Source organism: Myxocyprinus asiaticus, chromosome 39 (genome assembly GCF_019703515.2).
Source record: "Myxocyprinus asiaticus isolate MX2 ecotype Aquarium Trade chromosome 39, UBuf_Myxa_2, whole genome shotgun sequence".
In the NCBI taxonomy this organism is placed as follows: Eukaryota; Metazoa; Chordata; class Actinopteri; order Cypriniformes; family Catostomidae; genus Myxocyprinus; species Myxocyprinus asiaticus.
Window position 1 is genome coordinate 10,293,099 of NC_059382.1, and position 26,703 is coordinate 10,319,801.

At 36.6% G+C, this 26,703-nt stretch overlaps 1 protein-coding gene across 2 annotated transcripts in view; it reads left to right on the top strand.

The window, feature by feature from the left end:
- LOC127430095 (neurobeachin-like) overlaps nt 1–26,703 on the top strand; it is a 401,279-nt gene that overhangs the window by 165,413 nt on the left and 209,163 nt on the right. Inside the window, exons 22-31 of one of the 2 annotated variants that reach the window (XM_051679563.1) lie at nt 1,651–2,631; nt 3,691–3,908; nt 4,403–4,556; nt 4,772–4,780; nt 5,876–6,056; nt 6,757–6,881; nt 7,335–7,442; nt 7,995–8,163; nt 12,426–12,855; nt 22,321–22,472. In XM_051679563.1, the coding sequence (XP_051535523.1) occupies nt 1,651–2,631; nt 3,691–3,908; nt 4,403–4,556; nt 4,772–4,780; nt 5,876–6,056; nt 6,757–6,881; nt 7,335–7,442; nt 7,995–8,163; nt 12,426–12,855; nt 22,321–22,472 (2,527 nt within the window). Of the gene's footprint in view, nt 1–1,650; nt 2,632–3,690; nt 3,909–4,402; nt 4,563–4,771; nt 4,781–5,875; nt 6,057–6,756; nt 6,882–7,089; nt 7,092–7,334; nt 7,443–7,994; nt 8,164–12,425; nt 12,856–22,320; nt 22,473–26,703 lie in introns of both variants that reach the window. The other variant, XM_051679564.1, reaches the window with a different exon arrangement.

Here is a 26,703-nt window from a genome sequence, read left to right on the forward strand (position 1 = left end):
GAAGTTATTGTAAAAATAGCTCAGAATGTCTTGATATTTTATCTGTGCAATGAAGTTCAATTTACCTTACATTTAAAATAATTTTTTTAAGTGTAGCTTAAGAGTCCAAATACATTTTGTGGCTATTGTACCTTCTATTAATAGCTTGAACATTTATTTCAGAATCAGAATAAGAATCAGAATCAGAATGAGATTTATTGCCAAGTGTTCACACGAACACACATTTTTTTTTTTGGCGATAGGAGAAACAAGTGCACACAGAGCATTAAAGTGAGACACGGAATATAAAACAAGGTAAGAGTATAAATAGACATACAAATAATAGGACATATAACAGAATGGCATATGTACATGTCCAAGTGGTAATGTATGTGCAAGGTAGGGGTGTATACAGTTATTGAATTAAATATGTGAATTTACATATGTACATGAGATATGTATTTACATTATTGCACTAGGAGGGAGTCCTGAGGGTAAAAACTGTTCTTGTGCCTGGATGTCCTGGTGCTCAGTGCTCTGTAGAGCCGGCCAGAGGGCACCAGTTCAAAGAGGGAGTGGGCAGGGTGTGTGGGGTCTAGAGTGATTCTACCTGCACGTTTCCTCACACTGGAGACGTACATGTCTTGGAGGGTGGGCAGGGGGGCACCAATAATCTTCTCAGCAGCCCTGACTGTCCGTTGTAGTTTCCTTCTGTCTGATTTGGTGGCTGAACCAAACCAGACAGTTACAGATGTACACAGGAAAGACTCAATGACGGCCGGGTAGAACTGTGTCAGCAGCTACTGTGGCAGGTTGAACTTCCTCAGCTGGCAAAGGAAGTACAACCTCTGCAGAGCCTTCTTATTTAATTAAGAACCTGTATCAAATTATTTGCAGAATTGTATATCTTTTTGCTGCATGTTAGTTATGATCAAGCATGCATTTGAAAATCCTTAAAGGAATAGTTCACCCAAAAATGAAAATTCTCTCATCACTCACCCTCATGCCATCGCAGATGTGAATGACTTACTTTCTTCTGAAAAAAACACGAAAAGAATATTTCAGCTCTGTTGGTCCTCACAATGCAAGTGAATGGTGGCCAGAACTTTGAATCTCCAAAAATCACATAAGTCAGCATAAAAGTAATCCATACTCCATCCATACTCCAGTGGTTAAATCCATGTCTTCAGAAGTGGTATGATAGGTGTGGGTGAGAAACAGATCTATATTTAAGTTCTTTTTTACCATAAATCTTCACTTTCACTTTCTATTTTACATTCATCTTCTTTAGTTTTTTTTGGCAATTCGCATTCGTGGTGCATATCGCCACCTACTGGTCGGGGCTGGTCAAAGGTGAAGATTTAAAGAAAAAAGGACTTAAATATTTATCTTTTTCTCACCCATGATATGGATTTTACCACTGGAATCTTATTGATTACTTTCATGCTGTCTTTATGTGATTTTTGAAGATTCAAAGTTCTATCCACCATTCACTTGCATTGTATGGACCCACAGAGCTGACATATCTTTCTAAAAATCTTCGTTTGTGTTCAGCAGAAGAAAGACAATCATACACATCTGGGATGGCATGAGGTTGAGTAAATGATGAGAGAATTTTCATTTTTGGGTGAACTATCCCTTTAATTTCTGTCACAACTTTCTGTTTGTCAGGTGACATATGAAGCTCACAAGGAATATTTAGCCAAAATGTATGAGGAATACCAGCGTCAGGAAGAGGAGAACATTAAGAAAGGGAAGAAGGGACTTGTCAGCACTATCTCTGGGCTCTCCGCCCAGGCTTCCACCATCAAAAGCACTCTGGAGCTGGACCTAGACTCCCAGACCCAAACACCCGATATTGAAGCAGATGAACCAGAGACAACAGACACTGGGCGAAACCTTCTGTCTGAAACTAAGAGTTTGGCTGTGGAGAACCCAGCATCAGGCGTTCATGTTGAAGTTCACGAACTGCTGGTGGACATCAAAGCTGAGAAGGTTGAAGCCACGGAAGTGAAAATGGATGACATGGACCTCTTACCTGAAACACTGAGTGTCACAGAAAATGGTAGCTTAGTGGAGGTGGACTCTCTCCTGGACAACGTCTACTCAGCTGCGGTGGAGAAGATAAACAGCAATGTAAATAGTCTGCTGGTGCCTAAAGCCAATTTAGAAGATAAAACCTCAGGTCCTCTCATCTCTCTGGCCAATGAAAAAGACACCATTTCCAGCAGCAACACATTCCTCTTTGGCACGATGGCGACCAGCTCTAGGGAGAACCTCCTGCCTGAAATTGGACCGTCTGAACCACTACCTTTGTCTGGAGTGGAACCTCATGTCCACATCAGCTCCAGTCCAGATCTTGGGATTCTGACTCACATGGCGAAGAGCTCAAAAGACTTGAAAGCGACCTCTGCAGCTTTGGAGGATGACAGCTTTAAGCTGCAGCCTGCCTTGAGTGGTTTCAATGTCTCTGAAGGGAAAAGCTTGTATAAATGCCCGGGGCAGTTGGAGCTGGTGGCAGAGGAGCTGGAGGCAGAGGTTCCTGGTGGAAAGATAAGCGCAGATGTTACAAGCACCACATCAGACACAGAGAAATCAGACGATGGCAAAGACAAAGACATAAAGAAGATTCAGACCACTACTACCACACAGGTATGGGAAATGTGAACATATGTTAATGAAAGACTTCTATTAAACAAATGTACTGTTAAGCAGACTGTGTAGTTTTATTTATATTATAAAGGATATAATATATATATTTTATATATATATATATATATATATATATATATATATATATATATATATATATATATATATATATATATAAACAATAAGAAAACATTATAAAATAACAAATACAAAACTCCTAACTCCTAAATCCTCATGATTCAGCCTATTACAAGACTACTTGCCAAATAAACAAATGAGTGCACATTATTTTATTAGCTTACTTGTAGACATCACACAGTTAATGAGAAGCAGGAGAGATGGCTCACAATACTCAGTTGAGTGGACTTATATGCAGATGCGCGGTTGTTACTGAGCAATATCGGACGGCTAGATGGTGCCACTGACCATCAGAATCGAGTGTTCCAGAGAGCTATGTAATAATTATTGTTAGATTGTTTGGTCTTGACCTACTTTTTGTCCTGAGTAATTCTTACTGTGACCTCTGTTTGTTTGCAAGATTTTTTATTTTTTTCACTCAAGTCAAAACGAGAATAAAGTCACAGCTTCAAAGCTGTTAAAGACTTATTAAAGTCCAATAAGTGGTTTAATGTTATCTAGATTCAAATTTTTGTCTTTGCTTTACAGGTGCTTCCATTTTTGACATCTTCATGCCTGTTAAGCCTGGTTCTGAGATATTGTATGATATTTTGAGGGCTCCAAAGGAAGAAGCAGTCTGTAGCTTGGCAGAACCAGCTTGAAACAAAGATTGCCTCAAGAAATGTCAAACAAACTGTATCTTATTTATTATTCCTAAAGGCTGAATTTTAAGGAAATGTAGGTCTATAAACATGTTTCTAGCATGAAGGCTTTTTGTTAGACATTATAAGGATGATCACAATCTCTCCATGCAACAAAATCAACATTGCTATACCTGTCAAAACCCAGTTTTTGCCAGAGCCCATAAAACTGCATCTTTTAAGATGCTATGTGTTTGAAGTGTGTTAGCTTTGGAATTCAAATAAGCTCCTTTGCTTTCAGAGTCTGCACAGCCGTTCTGGGAGTCAGTTGGACAGAGATCTTCGGGTAGACCTTGGCTTCAGAGGCATGCTGATGACAGAGGAACAGCGGCATCAGTTCAGCCCTGGTCCCCGCACCACCATGTTCCGTATCCCAGAGTTTAAGTGGTCCCCCATGCACCAGCGCTTACTTACAGACCTGTTCTTTGCCCTGGAGGCAGATGTGCACATTTGGAGAAGGTCAGTGGCTGCTGTTTACTCTGGCTACAGACCCTTGTCATAGTAAACATTTAAATTTATGCTAACAAAAACAAAGCCATAAGGAACAGAAGTACAGTCCATTCAATATGTCAAACTGTCTTGAAGCCCAAGGGCACATCAAATTTTTGGGGAAATTTGTGGAACAATGTATTTTCAACACCCATGTAAGCAACAGAATGCTATTTTGAATTGACTAATGTCCATAACAGCCTTTCATGTCAAATTATATAGGCTGTCTGTGCTGACTTATGTCTATTACCATGTATCATGTATGTAATAACATTATAATTACATGAAATAGCACAGAACGATTGATAGTCATTGTATAACAACAACAATATAGTAAAATACTGAGTAATTGCAATTTAAATGCATGTTGTCAAAGTTAAATAAGTTGAATATGACTTCTCTCTTTATCTTTCTCTGTCTTTTTCTTTCTCACTCTCCATTCCCTCTTTATTTCCCCCCACAAGTCATTCAACAAAATCAGTAATGGACTTTGTGAACAGCAACGAGAATATAATCTTTGTGCACAACACCATTCACCTGATCTCACAGATGGTGGATAACATTATCATCGCCTGTGGAGGAATCCTTCCTCTTCTCTCTGCTGCCACCTCACCTTCTGTAAGTGTGTCAGAGATTTGACAATACTGTCATCTGGTGGTCGTCATAGATTACTGCAAGCCAAGCAATTAAATAAAAACATTCAAATAAAAACTGCCTCAGGAGCGAGGCGACATGCCGTATGTTACCATATTTTATGTGTTCTTTTTACTATTGAGTGTGTGTTTTAATTATATCTTTTCTCATTTGCTGTTTGTTTATTTGTTTATGCAAAGAATACCAAGGTTAGTATAAATAAATCACTGTATTTTAAATGTTTTGTGGTTCATTTCCATTTTTTCTCATTCATAGACATCATACTTTGTTTTTTTTTTTATCCCACAAACATTATACTTAAAGGGATAGTTCACCCAAAACGGAAAATTCTCTCATCATTTAATCACCCTCATGCCATCCCAGATGTATATAACTTTCATTCTTCTAGAAAATACAAACAAAGATTTTTAAAAGAATATTTCTGCAATGTTGGTCCTCACAATGCAAGTGAATGGTGACCAGAACCTTGAAGGTCCAGAAGGCAGTATAAAAGTAATCCATTAAACTCCAGTGGTTAAATTCAAATCTTCTGAAGCATTATGAGAGGTATGGGTGAGAAACAGATCAATATTTAAGTCTTTTTAAACTGTAAATCTACACTTTCACTTTCACATTCAGCCACCTACTGGTTGGGGCATGTCAAAGGTGGAGATTGATAGTAAAAAAGGGCTTAAATATTGATCTGTTTCTCACCTATCATATAGCTTCAGAAGATATGGATTTAACCACTGGTTTCTTATGGATTACTTTTATGCTGCCTTTATGTAATTTTGGACCTTCTGAGTTCTAGTCACCATTCACTTGCATTGTGAGGACCAACAGAGCTGATATATGTTTCAAAAAATCATTATTGTGCTCTGCAGAAGACAGAAAGTCATACACATCTGGGATGGCATGTAGGTGAGTGAATTTTCATTTTTCGGTGAAGTATCCCTTTAAACAATTTTGTTTTTGAACATAGATGAATTCTTTAATGAAAATGAAGGACTGGTACAATATTATATGGGGAACAATGAACACACCATATTATACAATGAACACATGTTCCACAAAGGTCAATGCTGTTGTTTTAGTGGAATTGAATGTCTTGGTCAAACATCTTATTGTGTCACATCGTATCTCATCGTCTATCATCACTCTTGTTTTTCTTTACTGAAAATATTTACTGATAAGTGTTGTATTGCATGTTCTGATGCAATAATTTGCTGTGATATTAAGCTTTAATGTAATGTCTTTGTGCACTTGGATTATTTTTTGTGTGTTTATGCATCTGTCCATGTCAGACTGAATTTGAGGGCATCGAGACGACGCAGGGCATGTCATCTGAGACGGCTGTGATCTTTCTGAATCGACTGATGGCCATGGTGGACGTGCTGGTTTTTGCGAGTTCGCTCAACTTCAGCGAGATCGAAGCTGAGAAGAACATGTCCTCAGGAGGACTGATGAGACAGTGCCTCAGACTAGGTGTGTCTGTGTGTGTGTGTGTGTGTGTGTGTGTGTGTGTGTGTCTGTGTGTGTGTGTGTGTGTGTGTGTGTGTGTGAGAGAGAGAGAGAGAGAGAGAGAGAGAGAGAGAGAGAGAGAGAGAGAGAGAGAGAGAGCGAGAGAGGGAGTTGGTGTGTTAGCTGTGTCAGAACACATTTTTAACAGCCATATAAAAAAATAAATAATTAAAAAAGCAGCTATAGAATTTCAGCATAAATTAGTTTAGCAAAGTTATCACTTTTGGCACTATGTAAGACAAACAAGCTTCTGGCCCGACCTTAAGTGCCTGGGTGCTTTTCTAAAATGGTTACTTTAGGAAAAAATATACATATATCAAGGTCACAAATTTTGATTAAAAAATTATTTTATATCCAAATTCATTAACTTCCATTAAAACTTCCATTAAAAGATGTCACAGTTGTAAGGTTAATAGTAGTGCTATGCAGTGATATACACAGTAGCTGGGTGAAAAGATGTTTGACGTCAAAGCTGTTACTACAGTACATGGTTTATTTTTTGCAGGAATATAATTCTATCCAGGAATATAATTATTTTCATTGTTAATTTGGAGTAATTTTATTTTCATTTAAGATAGATCTTTTCCCTTTTTCTCACTTCCCTCTCTCTTTGTCCTCTCTTCCACATTTAAATTTTTTTGCACCCTCTTCTTCTGTCTCTCAGTATGTTGTGTGGCAGTCAGGAACTGTTTAGAGTGTCGACAACGTCAGAGAGATAGGGGACTGAAGTCCACTCTGTCCTGCAGTAAGTCTCAGGAGGGAATGCTAAGTGTGTTCACGGCCAGCAAGGTACCAAGTTTACTACACACTGTTCTTTGGTATTTAAGTATTATGCACAACATTTTTTGTAATTCTTACTATTCATTTAGAAAAAAAAAAAAAAAAATTATTGTTAGAAATGTTGTGTACAAATGTGTCATGTGATTTAATCACTTACTGTTATTAAGAGTCTGTTAGACTACGTTACCTACAGTATTCCTTTTAAACAAGGATTTAGAAGTGTTTGGTGTCATAACTTAATAACACATAACATACCAACTGAACTGCAGCTTGTTCAAGCCACTTTGTTAAAGTGTAAAAAAATGTTGGTTTCTTGACACTTTGTTCCACACAATGTAACATTTTCAGGCAATGTGTGATTTGACACTGTGGGTATGTTGCAAATGTGTAAATGAGCTCTGCCATGTGAAAATTGGTAAAGTGTTAGTAAAGCAACTGAAATATCTGCTTTCTCTGCCTTAGACCACAATGGAAAGTTTCCCCAGCAACATTTCTCCTATCAAGGACCCAGATCGACTTCTGCAAGACGTGGATATCAACCGTCTGCGAGCTGCTGTCTTTCGTGACGTTGTGAGTCAAATATTTCAATAGATCGTCTTGGGATGGTACAAAGACCATATCATTTCAAAAGGGCCCCTGATTCTTATTTTTTAGGTTGACTGACATACTTAAAACTTAATTAAGAAATGCAGTTATTTACACAGTATTAAACTCTCCATTCAAATATTATAGTCACGAAGATCAGCCGAGTTCAGAGTAACATTTCAAGAATGCTGAACAATTGATCACACAGTATTTGTACACTTAAGCGACACTTAAAAATGTATGAATGCCATTGAATGTGATAACAAAATATCACATCATGAGGCATTTATTTTAAATAATGGTAAAACAAAGATATTTCAAGCAAAATATTTCACAAAAAAAAAAAAAAAAGTTTCATAGGTTTTTGTTCATAAAACAGTAGATATAGTTCACTTTCTGTCTGTCAAACTTAGTTGAACATGTCTATAGTTATTGTGATGAACATTTATTTTATGGCATAGCGTTTCTACTTTGCGTGACATGTTCTGGTCACACTCTTCTTCATAACCTTTGCTGATTTTGTGTTTTGTTTTACAGGATGACAGTAAGCAGGCCCAGTTCCTGGCTCTTGCTGTTGTGTATTTTATCTCTGTCCTCATGGTATCTAAGTACCGGGACATTCTGGAGCCCCAGCAGGAGACGGCCAGGTTCATCAGCCAATCTGGAAGAGGGGTTCGGCAGGACATTAGTTCCCCTACCAGCACAGGTGTTGTAGTAGAAAGGCTAATATTATATTTGTTGACACACCTTAATACACTTATTTACATATACACTGGTGGCCAAAAGTTTGGAATAATGTACAGAGTTAGCTGTTTCAGAAGGAAATTGGTACTTTAATTCACCAAAGTGGCATTCAGCTGATCACAAAGTATAATCAGGACATTACTGATGAAAAAACAGCACCATCACTATTTGAAAAAGTCATTTTTTTATCAAATCTAGACAGACCCCATTTCCAGCAGCCATCATTCCAACACCTTATCCTTGAGTAATCTTGCTAAATTGCAGTTTGGTACTAGAAAATCACTTGCCATTATATCAAACACTGCTGAAAGCTATTTGGTTCATTAAATGAAGCTTAACATTGTCTTTGTGTTTGTTTTTGAGTTACCACAGAATGCAATAGACAGGCATGTCTTAAGGTCAATATTAGGTCAAAAATGGCAAAAATGAAACAACTTTCTCTAGAAACTCATCAGTTAATCATTGTTTTGAGGAATGAGGGCTATACAATGCTTGAAATTGCCAAAAAACTGAAGATTTCATACAAAGGTGTACACTACCGTCTTCAACAAAGACAAAGGACAACTGGCTCTAACAAGGACAGAAAGAAATATGGAAGGCCCAGATGTACAACTAAACAAGAGGATAAGTACATCAGAGTCTCTAGTTTGAGAAATAGACACCTCACATGTGCTCAGCTGACAGCTTCATTGAATTCTACCCACTCAACACCAGTTTCATGTACAACAGTAAAGAAAAGACTCATGGGTGCAGGCTTTATGGGAAGAACTGCAAAGAGAAAGCCACTTTTGAAGCAGAAAAACAAAAAGAAAATGTTAGAGTGGGCAAAGAAACACAGACATTGGACAACAGATAATTGGAAAAGAGTTTTATGGATCTTAACTCCATTGAGCTTTTGTGGGATCAGCTAGACTGTAAGGTGTGTGAAAAGTGCCCGACAAGTGCTACAGGAAGCGTAGGGTGAAATGTCACCTGAGTATCTGGAATGCCAAGCTGTCATTGCTGCACGTGAAGGATTTTTTGATGAGAACTCTTTGAAGTAGTTTAAGAAGTTCTGGAAAAAAAAAATCTAATTGTAATAGTCATTTTTCACATTATTAATGTCCTGACTATACATTGTGATCAGTTGAATGCCACTTTGGTGAATAAAAGTACCAATTTCTTTCCATAAGGGCAAAATCTGTACATTATTACAAACTTTTGGCTGCCAGTGTAGATATTTTACAAATAACATGTCCAAGAAGTTTTTTTATTCACCATTAAGATTTTAGGTGAAAAGTTACATAAACAGTGAGCTCAATTTAAACCTGGAAATACAAAGTAAGTTTTAAGATTCTGAAAAATATTAAACAAAGCAAAGTTCATTGAAATAAAAAAAAAAAAGCGGAAAAAAAAAAAATTGTTGGCTCAACCATAACGTATAAAAATAAATAGCTAAATGTACATATTTATACAATTGTTAGCTTTGCTTAATTTTCATTATTGTTTACAACACAAAATATCAATTGTAAGGTAAGCTTAGAGAGTTAACTAAAGTAAATGAATAATTGTGAGTTACTTGAACTTCTTTAGCTTACGAATCCATAGAATTAAGATTTTAAGTACTTGTGGGGAATACCCTTAAGTACCTGTGCTTGAATAATTGATACAAATTTGTTTTGTCAAAAGGAACTTATGTGGGCATTTCATTAGTTTTTATTAAGAATTCATAGAGATTTTATCTATTTTTAGTATTATTGAAGTTATTTTACCGTAAATAGCTGTTTCGTGTAAAGTCATCATTAGGGTGATCCTTAACAGAGAGAACAGAGAGAAAAGTGGTTAAAGAAGAAAAAAAGATGCATGGAGAAAGAACATTGGTATGTAGGGGCAGCGCTGCTATTTCCAGCCCCATCTGTCAGTGCCCATTAGGAAGGCAATCCACCAGAGAATAATGGGATCATAGAGGCTGAGGCACTATACTCTGCTTCGGCCTCATAAATTTTGGGGGAAAATGGTGAAGGGGAGGGGGGGGTGGTTAGTTGGGTTCCAAACAACATGTAGCAGACAATTTCTGCACCCAAATCGGCATCCAGACATGCTCCGTGGCTGAATCGGGCCCGCTGACCTTGCTAAGGGCGCATGATGAATATTAATGAGAAAAACCCAACATCTGGAGAACAACTGGGTCAGGACAAGCAGGAGATTGAAAACAAAATGGTCACGACTGCAAGGACTTGAGGTTATTATGCAGAATAGAAGCGTTTCTGTCTGAGGATGATGTGTATTGACCTCAAATACTTTTAAAGAACAGAAACACTCCATTGCCATTGCCATACATGAGTATGATTTTCTTGAAAATATGTAAATCAGACACTTTTATTTTATTGCGTTTATACACAAACAAAAAGGCATAGACAAAATTCTACTATATTAAGGAAAGTTACAAACGACCCAAAAAAAAAAAAAAACAAACAAAAAAAAAAAAAAACAGGAGGATAAGGAAATGACAAAAACATTAATAAAAAATGGTAAATGCAAATAAAGAACAGCATATACAGTATATATAGATAACAAATATATAGATATAATTTACAAAAGGAAGAGAAATAAAAAACCAGATACTTTTAGACTTAGACCCTTAGTTTTATTCTTCTCCTTACATTTTATTTCATAATAGACATTTCTGAATATTAACTTTCATGATATATTTAATAAAAATGCTGTTCTTTAATGCCATTCAACACTTCGAAGAAGGAATGTCAAGAGGGATTGAAATCAGCAAGTGTAAGCAAGGCATGATTTTAGTCATGGGCGCCTGCAGGATTTCATCTGAGGGTACGCACAGAAAATCTTATATCTAGGGGGGTCCGGGGGCATGCTCACCCATGAGATTTTTTTGTTGTTGCAAAAATAATACCAAAATATTAAATTCTAGTGAATTTGAAAGAAGCATTTTTTTGTATTTTCTCGAGTATGAGTAGTGTTCATGTAACTATTGGCTAAAGCATTTCTTTCAGTAACGGTTAAGAACAAATGCGTTTTCGTGCTAAAAAAGTAAAATGCACCACAACGAGTAGAGCAGAATGCAGGTGTCTCGAGATGCATTTGTATCAGATGAAGAAGTTCTTTTTAACTTGATGGAGCATCTAAAAGTGCTCGTGAGAGATGCTAAAAACACTGTGAAATATGAAGCATAAGACATCCATCTAGTGAATGTTTGCATGGAAAACGATTGAAAAACAGTGCGAGTAGACGTAAAAACTCGTCCGGTTTGAACAGTCTCTTGTTCACATGACAGAGCACTAGCTGAAGTTTTTCAAAGTTACCTCTAAAAAAAAGCCTTTTGTTTCAGTTAATTGTAGGTAAATTTACACTGTATCCAGTGCTGTAGCCTATTTTTAACTATCCCGATTCTGTTTTACTGTGTGAGAAACTGCTCCAAATGATTCAGCGAGAGAGTGCTCCGAACAAATTGTGCTGAATCACGAATCGATTCAGACTTTTTTGCAAGCCTGTTTGGCCAATTCACTGAAAAGAACCTACTCAAAATAATTATTAACTCACCAATTGTGCATTGCTAGTTCTTTTAAACATCCAACAAAAATACGGACACACTTCATGATTGATGAAATATTCTGAGATTGAATGTTTCTCAGGTCAGTCAGAGTGCTCATGGTACGCACAGTGCATATGGCTTAACAGCTACAGGTGCCACTGATTTTAGTTACATTTATTTCTTAGATTTTATTTAGTTTATTTAACTATTTAAGCTCAATTAATAGCATTTTTTGCATAATTAATATTTCTGCAAAAAAAAAAAATGTATTCAACCCTGAGTCAAAGTTATTTTTGTGGCAATCAACATTATGCCACAAATGCTGTTGATTGAGCTTAACTTTTTTTTTTATCCCGGAACTCTCTTTTAATGTTCTAAATTGAATGTTTCACATTGTAATTAAGTAAAATGGGGGTAGTATAGCTACCACGGGTATGTTGCTGCTTAGTGGGTAAAAATCTGGGCTGGTAACCAAAAGGTTTTAGGTTCAAGCCACGTACGTGACGAGTCATGATTAGAACTGTTTTGTTATGGAACTGTTTTGTTATGTCCCTGTAATAAATGAACTGCAAGTTGGTTAGCAGTTTCTTACTGGCCCTGGTTGAGTGACAATGAAAACTATTCTATTCTATTCTATTCTATTCTATTCTATTCTAATTTTTTGCATTATGATTTGTGATCTTCAGAGAACCCATCAGCCCTCTTTAATGGCCGTAAGGATGCCATAAGTGCAATGGAGGAGGCACGGCGAGAGATATCCCTTCCTCATTCTGACTCTGGACTGGGTGATGAGCAGTTGTCTAGCATGATGAATGGGGCTGACCTTGAACTTGGTGCTGGGGGTCCGAATGGCATGAGTGGGCTGCTCTGTACCCTGTCCTCAGAGGTCAAGTCACAGGAGAACTTGACTGAGCCATCAAGCGTGGAGCACTCCTCGATCTCTAGCATTAGTCAGGCCAACAAAGGCATCAATGTCAAAGAAATCCTGAAGAACCTGGTGTCAGCTCCTGTGGAGAGCACAGAGAGTGGATTAGACCCCCTGTCCTACCCTGATCACCAGGCCATGAAGAGGGAAGCCCAAGCCATGCTACCCATGCAGTTCCATTCCTTTGACAGGTAACGTGATCTTACAATAGTGTCCCAATGCAGAGATTTGGGGGATGTACCTGTACGCCAAAGTGTACTGTCGTGCTCCATTTTTTTCTAGATTCTGAAAGCACCTCAGATTTTAGAAAATGTTTAACTACATGAAAACTAGTAAAGATCACAAACAAACACACTCAATAAACACTGTCTTTAAATTCACTGGTCTTAAACAGACACAAACACTCACACTGAAAACTAGCCACTGAGTTTGTGAGGCTTTAAGCCAGATCATGAAAATCAGTCCCAGTGGTACAAGAAAATGTCACAACATTAAAACAGACATAAAATCACTGCAGACATGACGAGTGTGTGTGTGTGTGTGTGTGTTTATTCAGTTGAGCTAAATTTGTTTGTATAGTGCTTTATACTATACATATTGTATTTATTACACTTTTTGAAATGATATGTTTTTTTGTTGTTGTTTTTTTTTTAAAGAAAATCTAAAGTAAATAAGCAAACTATAGCTGGGTCGTTGACAAATAACATATCCATGAACTTTGTTTTTATCAAAATTTTTCCAAAAGTTCAAATGTATATGGCACTATTGGTGCTATGACAAGTGGTCGCTATTGCTGTTGAGTTTTTTGACCATTTTAATCAGCTTTTAGCTTTTTACAGTATGCTGTTTAAAAGGTTTTAGTTGAAGTCCTGCGAATGCCTGAAATTTTATGTCAACTACCATAACTATGTGAAAGTTTTAAATTAGTGCAACAAAAATGATTTTTTTTTTTTTTTTGTATATAAAAATAATGTATAACATTAAATAATCTTTAAACACCTCAAAAAACATAGAAAAATGATAAATGTAAATAAAAGTAAGAACTATAGACAAACCTGTTAATGAGCAGATTAACTGCCTCTATTTTCATTCTGTGTGAACCCTCTTCCATCTTTTCTTGGTAGTGTCTAAAATTGTTTCCCAGATTATTCTTAAAAAAAAAAAAAAGGTACAAGCCACTTTGACAAGCACTGTTTCTGCCTTTCAAAAGTGCGTTACACAACCTAAGCCTAAAAAGCTCAAATAACTATAAAGTAGTCTTTTTTCATGACTTACTGTATTCTCTGTATTTCTGTCAAACATGAGCATTTTTTCAGCAGGGTGTGGATTCTATGGATAGTAATACAGCATGTGCTACTCAAGGTCCCATCATAAATACATTATGCAGATTACAGTGTATTTATCATTTTACTTTATACTTTCTTTCACTTAATCCTAGTTATGCTACTGTTGTATTTGTTGTCACTTTCAGTTATTTGTCTTGTGGTTAATATTGAGAGCTCATACTATACTTACAGTAAGTGGTTTTTGGATGATATTGTGGTTTGTGGGATAATGATACATTTAATTCATAAAAACTTTAGAGGCTGCCTTCACATAGTGATGCATCAAAATGAATCCTGATAATAATTCCTTAACCTCACTGATTATTTATAGTGGCACATAGTGGCATTCACTATTATGACATCATAGTTGTCATGGAATTTAGAATCTCTGCACAGCTGAGACATCAGCAAGCTTGGCATTTGAGATGGAATCTCTTCAGCTATATAAAGCTCATGTTTCTCCAGGTTTGCTTGTCTTAGGTTAAGGACTTGCTCTAGACCACTCTGTGGTGTAAATTCTGCAAGGTTAATGGGGTGGGAACAGGCCCACATTAAGATATCGTGGGGCAGCGATGGTTGGAGACTGCGGAGCGTTAATCTATGAACTTTCGCTGTTGCGCCATGGCTCCACGTTTATTTCAGCTTCTCACGCTAAATGCATTTATATGGGCACCTCCACAGACCGTCAAGATTAGAAAGTATTTTGTTTCATGTGTAGTGAATGCTGAAAATTATTTAAAAAAAACTAACCCCTGGCATCACACCGAGATGCTTACAGTTTTTATTTAGATTAGTTCCTAGCTCAGATGCAGTATTCTGGGCAAAACTACCAGCTATTTGGCCCCAGCCTGGGGAATCCAGTCCCATATATATAAGGGAATCATAGTAATCATAATCTTAGTGTTTGCCCAGTGCCCTGCAGGGTTGGTTGGGATGCAGGGTGGGGTGGGTCTGCATATTCACCTCATGTGAAGGTGGGTGTTGTGACAATGTTTTTCACCATCCTCTTCTGCATATCTCAGCCCCCTTCTGCATATCGCACAGCTGGCCCACCGAGAAAAGTCCCGGTTCTCCCGATGGCCAGTCCACCTCTGGCTGACATTACATTGTCATGGCAAGGGTTAGTAAGTGATTTTATCACAGTAAAATCATGTTTACATGCATATTGTGAGTATTTTAACGTTTACGGAATGGCCCCCATTCACTTCCATTGTAAGTGCCTCACTGTCACCCTGATTTTTGCTTTTTTTTTTTTTAGAGAAAAGGAGGGGCAAGTCAAAATTAATTTAGCCAAAAATTCTGTCAATTGAGCTTAACTTGTACCGAACCCAGAACATTCCTTTAAGAACATGTATTATGTAAATACCCCTTAAGAAACTCGTCCAATTGGGGTCAGGTGAACCCCAAACCAGCTACATTATACAGGACTTCCTTAAGACTAAATAGTCAATTAGTCATTCAGGCAACCCTCTGAATAGTTGATTGTGAAATTGTCCCTTATTCTTTGACACTATTATTTTCTGGAGTGCTGTAATTGTGGTAACGTGTAATAATACGAACCTCCACTGGGTGGCAGCAACATCTATGCATCAGATAAAAAGATAAATAATTGGCTTTATGTTGATTGAACGTTTCTTGTCACCAATAGCACTACTGTAGCCCATTTACGGCAGATGTATATGTCCTAGGCCCTTAAAAATACAGTGACCTTTTCTGTATGCAATCCCTTTGGTTTCCGTGCCTTTAAACATTACACAATACATCACAGTCAGACTATGATGAATGCCTGGATTATTCTTTTCCCTGAGGAATGGCCATAATTATTTTTTTGGTCATAAACAAGCCATAACATTCCCTGTACTTCCTATCACTAAGAACTGCTGTGTTTGAAAATGTCTCAGAGATGTGTTTGAGCGTTTTGTGGCTTGTTTACATTCCAAGGCCAGATAAAATCTCCATATGATTTGTCACTGCTCATAAGACATATTTAGTTGCTCTGCAAAGCTGTTGCTGTTCATGGCTGCACAAAATCAATATATGTAAACAGAAATTCTATAAATATTTAAAAAAAAGTTTTTATTTTTATTATTAGATTAACATGTTCACTTTGACTTTAAGTTACCTTTAACCAACAGCTGGATGTGCGAAGTGTTTGCTGTAAGTTCACTGACTTTCAGATGCATATTGTACACTAAAATTACTAGAGTACACTAAAACTGCCAGTTCTAATCTGATTCACTGGCTGCTATGCACCTTGTAGAAGTCAGAATCCACAAATATTATAGTTGGCTAGAACAATTCGACAATTCTTTAGAACATTTTGGAATTTCTTAGATTTGTGAGGTTTATGGCTTTAAATCATTGAAGGCAGAATTTTGATTGAAGCAGTTTGTAGCATATAAATGAGATGCCTCAAAAATAACTGTATATTCCACCTTGTATGCAGAATTCTGTCTGTGAAACAGTCTATGAAATAATAGGTACTTATTAATTACAAATAGAAATTCTAATCACTGAGTCTACATATATCATCCCCTAATTTCTTCAGTGCTTTATGTTAGCTTCAGTTGAAGATTTTAAGGAATATAATGGGTTTAATACAAGTTAAGATCAATCAACAGCATTTGTGGAATAATGTTGATTACCACAAAAATAATTTCGACTCATCCCTCCTTTTCTTTATAAATAGCAATAATTGAGATCACAGTGAGACATTTACAATGGAAGTGAACAGGGCCACATTTTTGGAGGATTTAAAGCCAGAAATGTGAAGCTTATTTTATAAAAGCACTTACAATAATTCTTCTGTTAAATTTGTTTTTTGTTATTTGAACTGTGAAGTTGTTTAAATCATCATTGACTGAGATTACAGGGTTTACAGCATTATATCATCATGGCAACAATGTTGTAAAATTGGATATAACTTTTTTCAGAAAAGGTTAGTAAGTGATTTTATCACACTAAAATCATGTTAACTTGCACATTATGGCTATACTTTTAAAACAGTGAATATTTTAATATTTATGGATTGGTCCCATTCACTTCCATTGTACGTGCCTCACTGTAACCAAGATTTTTTTTCTCTTTGTTTTCTTTCTCTTTGACTGCTGCAACGTATCTCACTGCTTTTTCAGCATTGTTTTTTAGAATGTTAACATGATTTAGATGCATCTTTAAATTCATCCCTATTCAAAGCACCACTATACAACAATACACATTCAGACAGATGCCTTTGGCTGTTGCGTTGTGTCTTGCACTGCTTTTGAGCGTCCTGCTACAAGTTGCATTTTTAATATGCAGTGTCAAGTTGAAAACAATTCAACTTGGCAAAAAATTTATTTTGATACACCTGCTTTCTGTTCCAATAAAATGCACTGCGTATAGATTGTTTGAATGCAACAACACATTTTGTGTGAACTAAGTGGCGGCTCTTAGCCAAAATAAGCTACAATAGCCACCATATATTAAGGAAGTATTCGGAAGAATGACTAATGTACGACTAGGCCTATGTGCTTATAATGTGCTCCTCTAATCTCAGACACTTAGGAATGCAGTGACTCACAGGAATAATGGAACTACACTTGCTGTAATATATGCAAACACTACAGCACAACAAATGAGGTGTGTCTCCTAACTAGTAAAGGTGGTGTGGTGTGTGTGTGTGTGAGAGAGTGTTAGGAAGGGTCTCCAGGGTGTTGACGACAGATTAAACAGAAGCGCCCCATCGTGGCCCCCGTTCCCCTCCTGTCTTCCTCACTCCTCAGCACCCTAATGGAGGCTGGCAGGCAGAAATGAGTTGCCATGGCAGAGTGTATTATTTTTGAAATGCTTTCACACAGGCTGTCTGCAGACGCCGGGCCACACCACTCACACCCGCATGCTTTAATGTCATCTGCTGGCTCTGAAATTGCTGTGTCTAATTGTTTGCCACCTGCCACCAAATGCGCTGCCAGCCATGGACAGGCCTCCTCGATTGTCTGCATAAACTTCAATAGATTGAGAGTGACAACATCAAAAAACCCTCAAACACAGAGAAGAGCATGAAGACTCCCCCATCTCCTTCTCTCTGGAATTTTCCAAAGGTGAATTTTCCAATTAGTGTTGAATAACTAGGGAACAGTGTTTGCAGATGGGGCCACCACCATGAGGAATTGGAAGCAAGGCTGCTGTGGCTTTTGAAAGTCAATTCAAATGAGTTAATTTGAAGATTAGTTGTTAAATACTTATGCATTAGCTTGAGCCTTTGCAAATACTAAGTATGGTAATAAACATTGTGATGCAACTGTAGTTTGCCACCATATCTATAGACCTACAAATATTATTGTCATTATAAATGTTCTTTTTGGATGTGGAGACTGTCTATTATCTTAATAGCCTTTTTTTTTTTTTTTTTTTTTTTAAGATAAATAAACTATTTTATATTATTCATATTCTACCCAAGATTAATCCATGCTTTAATCAAAGCATCTTTAAATATGCACTGTATAATTTATACATTATTCACAATCCCCATGCCAATTAATAATTCATGAGAAGTGTTCATATTTTATTAGAACCTTGTTTATCAGTGTACAATCAGCTGTACCTGTCAAATACCTGCAAGAAGCTGAGATGTAATGAGCACTAACTAGTTTACAAGGGGATAAAGCATTGCTTTAAGGATCTTGGAAAACTGTCCTGCTAAGTGTTGATCCAAACTTGGCTAAGGATAATTATTTGATATTTTTGTAATTCTAAGTACAATGTATGGTAATATGTTAATACATTACAGTAATAATTTATTACATATAAATAAAATTAATTACTGTACCAAAAATATTAATAAAGTGTATTTAGATGTTGTCCCACATAATGATTAAATATTAAATAAATAAATAAACCTAAAAAAATACAATAAAATAAAAACCTGTGATAATACACTCTTACTCTTGTCATTGCAAACCTGTATGACTTTCTTTGTGGAACACAAAGGAGAAATTTTGCCATCATAAGTGACCAAGGGCCGTCAAGCTCCAAAAACGACAAAAACCAGCCACCAATTAAATAAGACTGTTCCTTACATGATGGTATCATATGGCATCAGAAGATTTGGAATATGGTGTTTTGTTCACAAGAGCTACTTTTTTTGTACTTAAATGGTACTTGTTTTTTTGTTTGTTTTTTTTGTTTTTTGTTTTCTTTGCTATTTTTGCATCTTTTGGATGCATTTGTTGTATCAAAAAGAGCAGCAAGAACATTCTGCAAAATGTATTCACAGAAAAAAGAACTTTCCACAAGACTGGAATCATTTTTTTTTCATATCTGAGAGAACTATTCTTTTAAGTATATGTTGTTCAATTATATTACTTAGTAATTACACGTGTAATTATCCTACACTGCTCTATCAAATTTATTTTCTATTGTGAGATATGTGCTTGTTCCTCATTATATACACAGTGATACTTTTTCATGCTAAATTTATGAGACTAAAAAGATTTTAAATGATATTCCAAAACCATTAATTTTGTTTTCACATCTACAAGAATAACTCCTCATAAGTCATACAGACAATGGAGCACATGTGTGATTGTAAGGCTCTGTTATGCTCTGTTGTAGTGCTTAAAGGGAAGCATGTGTCACCAAATGTTTTTGCTTCCCTGCATGCGATCTGAGAGAGATGCTCTGTGTCACGCCACCATGTTACAGAGAGAGCACCATTGGGGTGAGTTGCAATATCCCAGACAAGTGCTCAAATGGAGTCCAAGCTGAATCCGGAGGCTTAGCAGGTGACATTAGGACCAGATCTGTGCTATATCATCAAAGCAGATCTCTGTATCAGCCAACATCACGAACCCAAGTATCACGTGGAGTTGTGATAAGAAAACCAGAGCGATATGTATACACACATCAACAAAATATCATTCTGTCCTCCAAAGCACTTGACTGTGCCATGTGTATAATATCAAACTAACCCTCTCTGACTGTCAGATGGATTTCCATGATTTTGTAAAGCCCCAAAATGTCTGAAAAGACATGCTGAAAATTATTGGCGAGGTCAAGAGTTTAATGCAATGCTAAATAGAGAACATATAGAGAAATTAATTGGCTTTCCGCAGACTACAGCTGGCCAATGTTGGGGGTCAAGCAAGTCTAGATGACAAGATTGTTTCTGATATTGTACTTTAGGCCCAGTTCCTGCAACAGGATTTATATATATTTATATACAGTATGTACAAACACACACACACACACACACACACACACAACATATATATATATATATATATATATATATATATATATATATATATATATATATATATATATATATATATAGGCCCTATTTGATTGTGAGTGTGATATTGCTTATAACAACAGTCAATAACAAGAAAAATAAAAAAAATAAATAAAAAAAATGAGGAAAAACTGAGTACAGTCACAAAAAATGCATTTGTGCATGGTACTACTTTCTTACGCTACGGATCAGAATCTGCTGTTGCTGGTTCAAATTGATGCTGAATTGAAATTGCCAATGTGGAAACTCTGTTAAGATGTAAGCGCCTTGAGTTTGAATAATTAATCAGTCTGTTGTGTCTCTCAGCTGTGATGAGCCTCAATGCTGAAGTTGTTAGTTTAAAGCTGTTTAAAGCTATTTCCCAGCTTTAGCAGTGTAGTAGTAATCCAAGAAATCACGGAGTGTGATGCATGAAAATACTGACCGACTGGCGAAACACATCACCTCAGCTGACTCATTTACAAACAAAAATGGTCTTTTGCTGCCACCTGCTGGCTAAAATCTGCGATGTCACAAAAATAAATGTAAAGAGACACATCTGGCTTTTTACACATCTGCACTGCTCTTACACTATAGTTTAGAATGGCACAAACACAAGCGGAGTGATACAAACAGTGAAGGACACAGTCCAAGTGCTGATGTTCTGAGATATCAGTACTCATGGAAAGTCTCTCGTCCAATCAGAATGTGTGTGTGTGTGTGTGTGTGTGTATGTGTGTGTGTGTTTGTGTGTGTGTTATGTTTGGGGTCTAAAATCTGTCAGTTGGGTTTTTATTTGGTCAAAGGAATATATATAAAAAAATGTCTAAGGGGTAATAAGAGGTTGTTACTGTAATTACTATTATTACATTTACACTTATAGAATTGGGATCTCTGGAACGCTAAACATAAACACAGTAAAGTCAATTTCAATAGAACATGAGTGTTTAGTCGAAAACCTCAAAATGGGACTGTAAACACACCTGGAAAATATCTCTTAATGAACTGAGTTCCAAGTTTGACATTATGTCGTGGCACAGCAACTGGACAAACAGCAGAAAAGAGAAACATATCCAAAATTCAGCAGCCACTGCTTTTGATTTTACTGTTTGTTTGTCCTGTCTGCCCATTTTCCACATTTGGCCCAGTGTGAGAACAGGAATCGAGTGCACTCCAGCTGTAGAACAGGATGTTTATTTTGCCTGCTGGTCTTTCACTTGCCACTGCGACCGTTCAGTCTGGGCACTCTCACCCAGAAAACTTCTGTCAATCTCCCTCCGGCTTAATCAGCTGATTTCACAAGAAATCATGCATATTTATTGTTTCAGGATAACATTTCTCAACTGTTTTTTTTTTTTTTTTTGCTTTGTTACATTTGTTTCTTTCCACTCTTGTGGAATCAGAAGCTCACACGGTGACCCTTATAGGAAGTGCTTGGTAATTTGTAAGCTAATTGATTTTTTCTAATCCTAGTACCTTTTGACTTAAATGGTGTCATATACACTTAGTACACTCTAGTGTATGAATTTTCGAAGGGTATATTATTATTTTTACTACACAGAAGCACTGACAATTTTTTAGTTGAGAAAAATTACATTTCAAATGCACCCGCTTTTGTTGTTGTCATTGGCATTAGCACATTAGCTAACCTGAGTCCAAGTTCGATATGAGTACCCAAAATTGCTTTTTGCATATTTCAAGGAATCATACCTCATTGGGTAATGGTAAAGTATTCAACTCAACTTTGCAAGGTGCTGTGTTCTCAACAGAAAAGTTTGGTAGTTTTTTGTCTGGCTAGCACCATGGCCCAATAACCTCTCACTGTCTGGTATGGGAAGGCTACTAGTAAACTCATAGTAAACTATGTCTCTTTGAATTTTTCAGTGGGAACATACTATTTGCACTTCTCTAAAGTAATGTAGTATAGGCCTGCAGCAGAAGTATACGGAATGGGACATGCCTCTTATTTTGACCATGCAGGTTGCAAGGAAAGTTTGCCAGCTCCATCAAATCACCTGAAATGAAAGTAAACTTAAAGAGAGTTTGTCTTACAACCTCTTTTTTCCTCTCTTGAACAGGAGTGTGGTGGTACAGGCCAAGAAGCCTCTGTCAGTCCTGATGGTGAACACAGTGGGCAGTTCTGGCTCCAGCAGTGCCTTGGCCTCAGGTAGCACCCCAAACATCTTTGCTGCTGCATCAAACACATCAAAGAGCATGATCAACACTACAGGTAAGCATACTTCTCACCTGTTTATAGATAAACAGACCTCTCATGTCTCTGTTCAACAGATCAGATATGTTGTTCGGAATAACGTCTTCTGGAATGCTGGTTAATATGGCAACTTGCGGCTTTAATTATAAAGGCCAACTTAATCCTCAAATGCAGATATAATGGTAACAACCGCTTTCTGTGTCGTTAATGAGACATTCATTTAAATGTGGTAGTCCTTAACCCTTGTGCGACCTTCGGGACATTTTTGTCTTTTTCATTTTTGTTTTTCGATCATTTTGTGTATTTTTGGGGGAATTTTGATATTTCAAACTCAGTTCCTATAATACATCTATAATACACTGTGTACACAAAATAGTTACACTCAGGACCTTCAGGACTAAAATGTCCCCATTGAAACCCATTAAAATGGCAATATTTGATCCCAGTGCCATTAATGCATAAAATGAGTTCTATGATATTATGCTTTCATTGAGGAGCCCTGGCTTCAAAATTTAAATTTTTAATATTTTCCCCCAGATGGTGCCATTTTTCTCATGTTTAGCCTATGGAGCAATTACATGCTTTTTTCATATTTTCTGTTTGCTGTATTAAAGAGCACTGCAAGCCAGCTGAATAAATGATGCAGCTAAAATTGTGTGGGTATGTTGCTATGGATGTCAGAGTGTGTTTTGTATGTGGAAGGAAATTGATACTTTAATTCACCAAAGTAGCATTCAACTGATCACAAAGATATTCAGGATATTACTGATGTAAAAAACAGCACCATTATTATTTGAAAAAAGTCATTTTTGATCAAATCTAGACAGGCCCCATTTCCAGCAGCCATCACTCCAACACCTTATCCTTGAGTAATCATGCTAAATTGCTAATTTGGTACTAGAAAATCACTTGCCATTATATCAAACACAGTTGAAAGCTATTTAGTTTGTTAAATGAACAAACCAAATGTGTTTGTTTTTGAGTTGCCACAGAATGCAATAGACTGACATGTCTTAAGGTCAATATTAGGTCAAAAATGGCAAAAATGAAACAACTTTCTCTAGAAACTCATCAGTTAATCATTGTTTTGAGGAATGAAGGCTATGCAATGCTTGAAATTGCCAAAAAACTGAAGATTGGTACTGAAGATATATAAAGGTGTACACTACAGTCTTCAAAGACAAAGGACAACTGGCTCTAATAAGGACAGAAAGAGATGTGAAAGGCCAGATGTACAACTAAACAAGAGGATAAGTACATCAGAGTCTCTAGTTTGAGAAATAGACACCTTACATGTGCTCAGCTGACAGCTTAATTGAATTCTACCCGCTCAACACCAGTTTCATGTACAACAGTAAAGAGAAGACTCAGGGGTGCAGGCCTTATGGGAAGAACGGCAAAGAAAAAGCCACTTTTGAAACAGAAAAAAAAAAAGTAAAAGGTTAGAGTGGGCAAAGAAACACAGACATTGGACAACAGATAATTGGAAAAGAGTGTTATGGATTTTAACCCCATTGAGCTTTTGTGGGATCAGATTGACTGTAAGGTGCGTGAGAAGTGCCCGACAAGACAGCCACATCTATGGCAAGTGCTACAGGAAGTATGGGGTGAAATGTCACCTGAGTATCTGGACAAACTGACAGCTAGAATGCCAAGAATCTGCAAAGCTGTCATTGCTGCACTGGAGAATTTTTTGATGAGAACACTTTGAAGTGGTTTAAGAAGTTCTGATTTTTTTTTTTTTTTTTTTCAAATTGTAATAGTAATTTTTCATTTTATGAATGTCCTGACTATACATTGTGATCAGTTGAATGCCACTTTGGTGAATAAAAGTACCACTTTATTTCCATAAGAGCAAAATCTGTACATTATTCCAAACTTTTGGCTGCCAGTGTAATAATTTTATGACAGTTTTTTGACACAAAAAATAATAATTCATCAAAATCAATGTTGTTGCTAATCATTGAATTATTCCAGACTGTGATATTAAAAAAATAAAATAAAAAAATTCTCCTTAGCATTTAGTATAGGGAAAATAATTCATTGTTTGTGTTTTTTTCCCCATAAAGAACAACAGTGGCATTGTAATAATAATAATAATAATAATAATAATAATATGTTTAATTTATATAGCACCTTTCCAGAGCTCTAGGATGCTTTACAATAGTAACACAATAATACATAAACAATGAACAGTCACAAAAACACAGTTAGTAGATAGTACTGTCATTGATTTTATAAACAAACTGGCATTTAAAGGGTTAAAATCCTTAAAATGAATGAATATTTGGTAGTTATGATCAGGACTGATGTTGATTAAAAAAATTAACTCATTGAAAGTGGAAAATAATATTCATATATAATATTACTATGGCAGTTTTTTGACGTGGACTTTTTTGTCCTCTAAGGACCTCTGCATAACTTTTTTTTATTGAAGCACAAGGGTTAAGTAGATTACAACTGAAATGCATGGTCTGCTTTGCTATTCCCACAATAATTAAATATGACATTTGGAAAATAACTGAAGCCAGCTAGGAATCAGGAAATTAGACTTGGTTACAAACAAGCAATGTATCCACTAGAGGGCTCCCTGCACTATATATTGTGCTGTAGCACTTCCAGTGAATCTCATGGATCCAGATGTCAGGAGAACCATTACAGTGGCTGCAATTACTCAGATAACGATAGGATCTGTATGAAATTTCAAGGCTGTTAGTCTGCTGCATATAAAGTACCAGTCAAAAGTTTGGATACTTGACTGAATTTATGTTTCTCAAATTATCTAAAGGTTTATGCTTAAAATTAGTTTGTAATATTGGATATTATTCATAATATTTTAATTATATTATTGCTACATATATTTTTATATTAATAAATAATATCATAATGATATTCTGTGTATATATTTAAGCAATATCACACAAAACAAGAGTGCGATATGGCTTTTCATCAGCACTGCTGTAGGTAATCACAGCAGTGCTGATTTAGGGCCATATAGCAAGACTGCAAGTGTGATATTGCTTATATACAACAGTTCAATGAACAAGTAAATAAAAAATTTTTAAAAAATGAGGGGAAACTGACTACGGTCACAAAAAAATGCATTTGTGCATGGAACTACTTTCTTACGTGATGGATTAGAATCTGCCGTTGCTGGTTCAAACCAAATGATGCATCCAAGCCTCTCAAAAACGTCACTTTTGAACTAGTATCACGGCTTGGGCTGTTTCTGACAAGTTATTGGAGAAACAATGATGTATGTGCGTGTATGCATGTGAGTGTGTGTGTGTGTGTGTGTGTGTGTGTGTGTGTGTGAGCGATGTGTGTGTGTGTGTGTGCATGTGTGTGTGAGAGAGAGAGAGAGAGATATGGAGCGTGTGCGGTTACCTGCGTCTGTTGCCACTCCCAAGCAAATATGCTGCAGTGTGTTAGTCAGCTTTCTGAAGATAATGTCATTTTTGTCAAATGCATCCTATTTTCTCTGTGGAAAAATAGCCGTCCAAGCGGGGGTATTCCTCCCTGTTTCATACTGTATGCGGCAGTTGATGCCCACACTAAAGACCTGGAAGCATATTTTACCCTGTGGAACCCATTCAAAATTCTTTTCCAATAATTTTGCTCTTCATTTTCATTATTATTTTATTTAAAATTCAAATTTTATGTTTAAATGCCTCATCTTTAAAGGAGCAATTCACCAACAAAAAATACTCTTTATGACATGACAATTATAGACCTTTTTCAGATCTGCTCAAGCACAAGGGAAAGTGATTTGGTTTGAGGTTGAATTGGGCCAAGCTGCCCTTTCTGCAAAATCCATCAGAACATGCCCCTTAGTGTTTCGCCTCAGCTTGGTGTATTTGCTTATGGAAGGACACTCATCTCTGACAAAGCGATTCATGGCTGCGTAATAGATTTCCCATCCTCAGATGTCCCGTGACAGCTTGTGGTTTCACTGGATGACAGTCCATTCATGTGATGTATCTATCGCTGGCTCCCTGCTGCATAGGACTCTGTGGACAGTGTGTGTTTGACAGAGAGAGAAATAAGAGAAATGTAAGATGGTGTTTCATGTTCACAGAGGGGAAGAGAGTAATAGTGATGATTTGTGTTGTTTCCTGCCCAAAGAAGAGTGGAGATTTAGATTGTTGTGCATCTTGTGTTTTGTTTGAGTATTGGTTAGGATGTAACCAGAAAGACTGTTCCCTTAGTGTCATTTACAATGTCTAAGAACGTTTTTCAGATCAAGGAC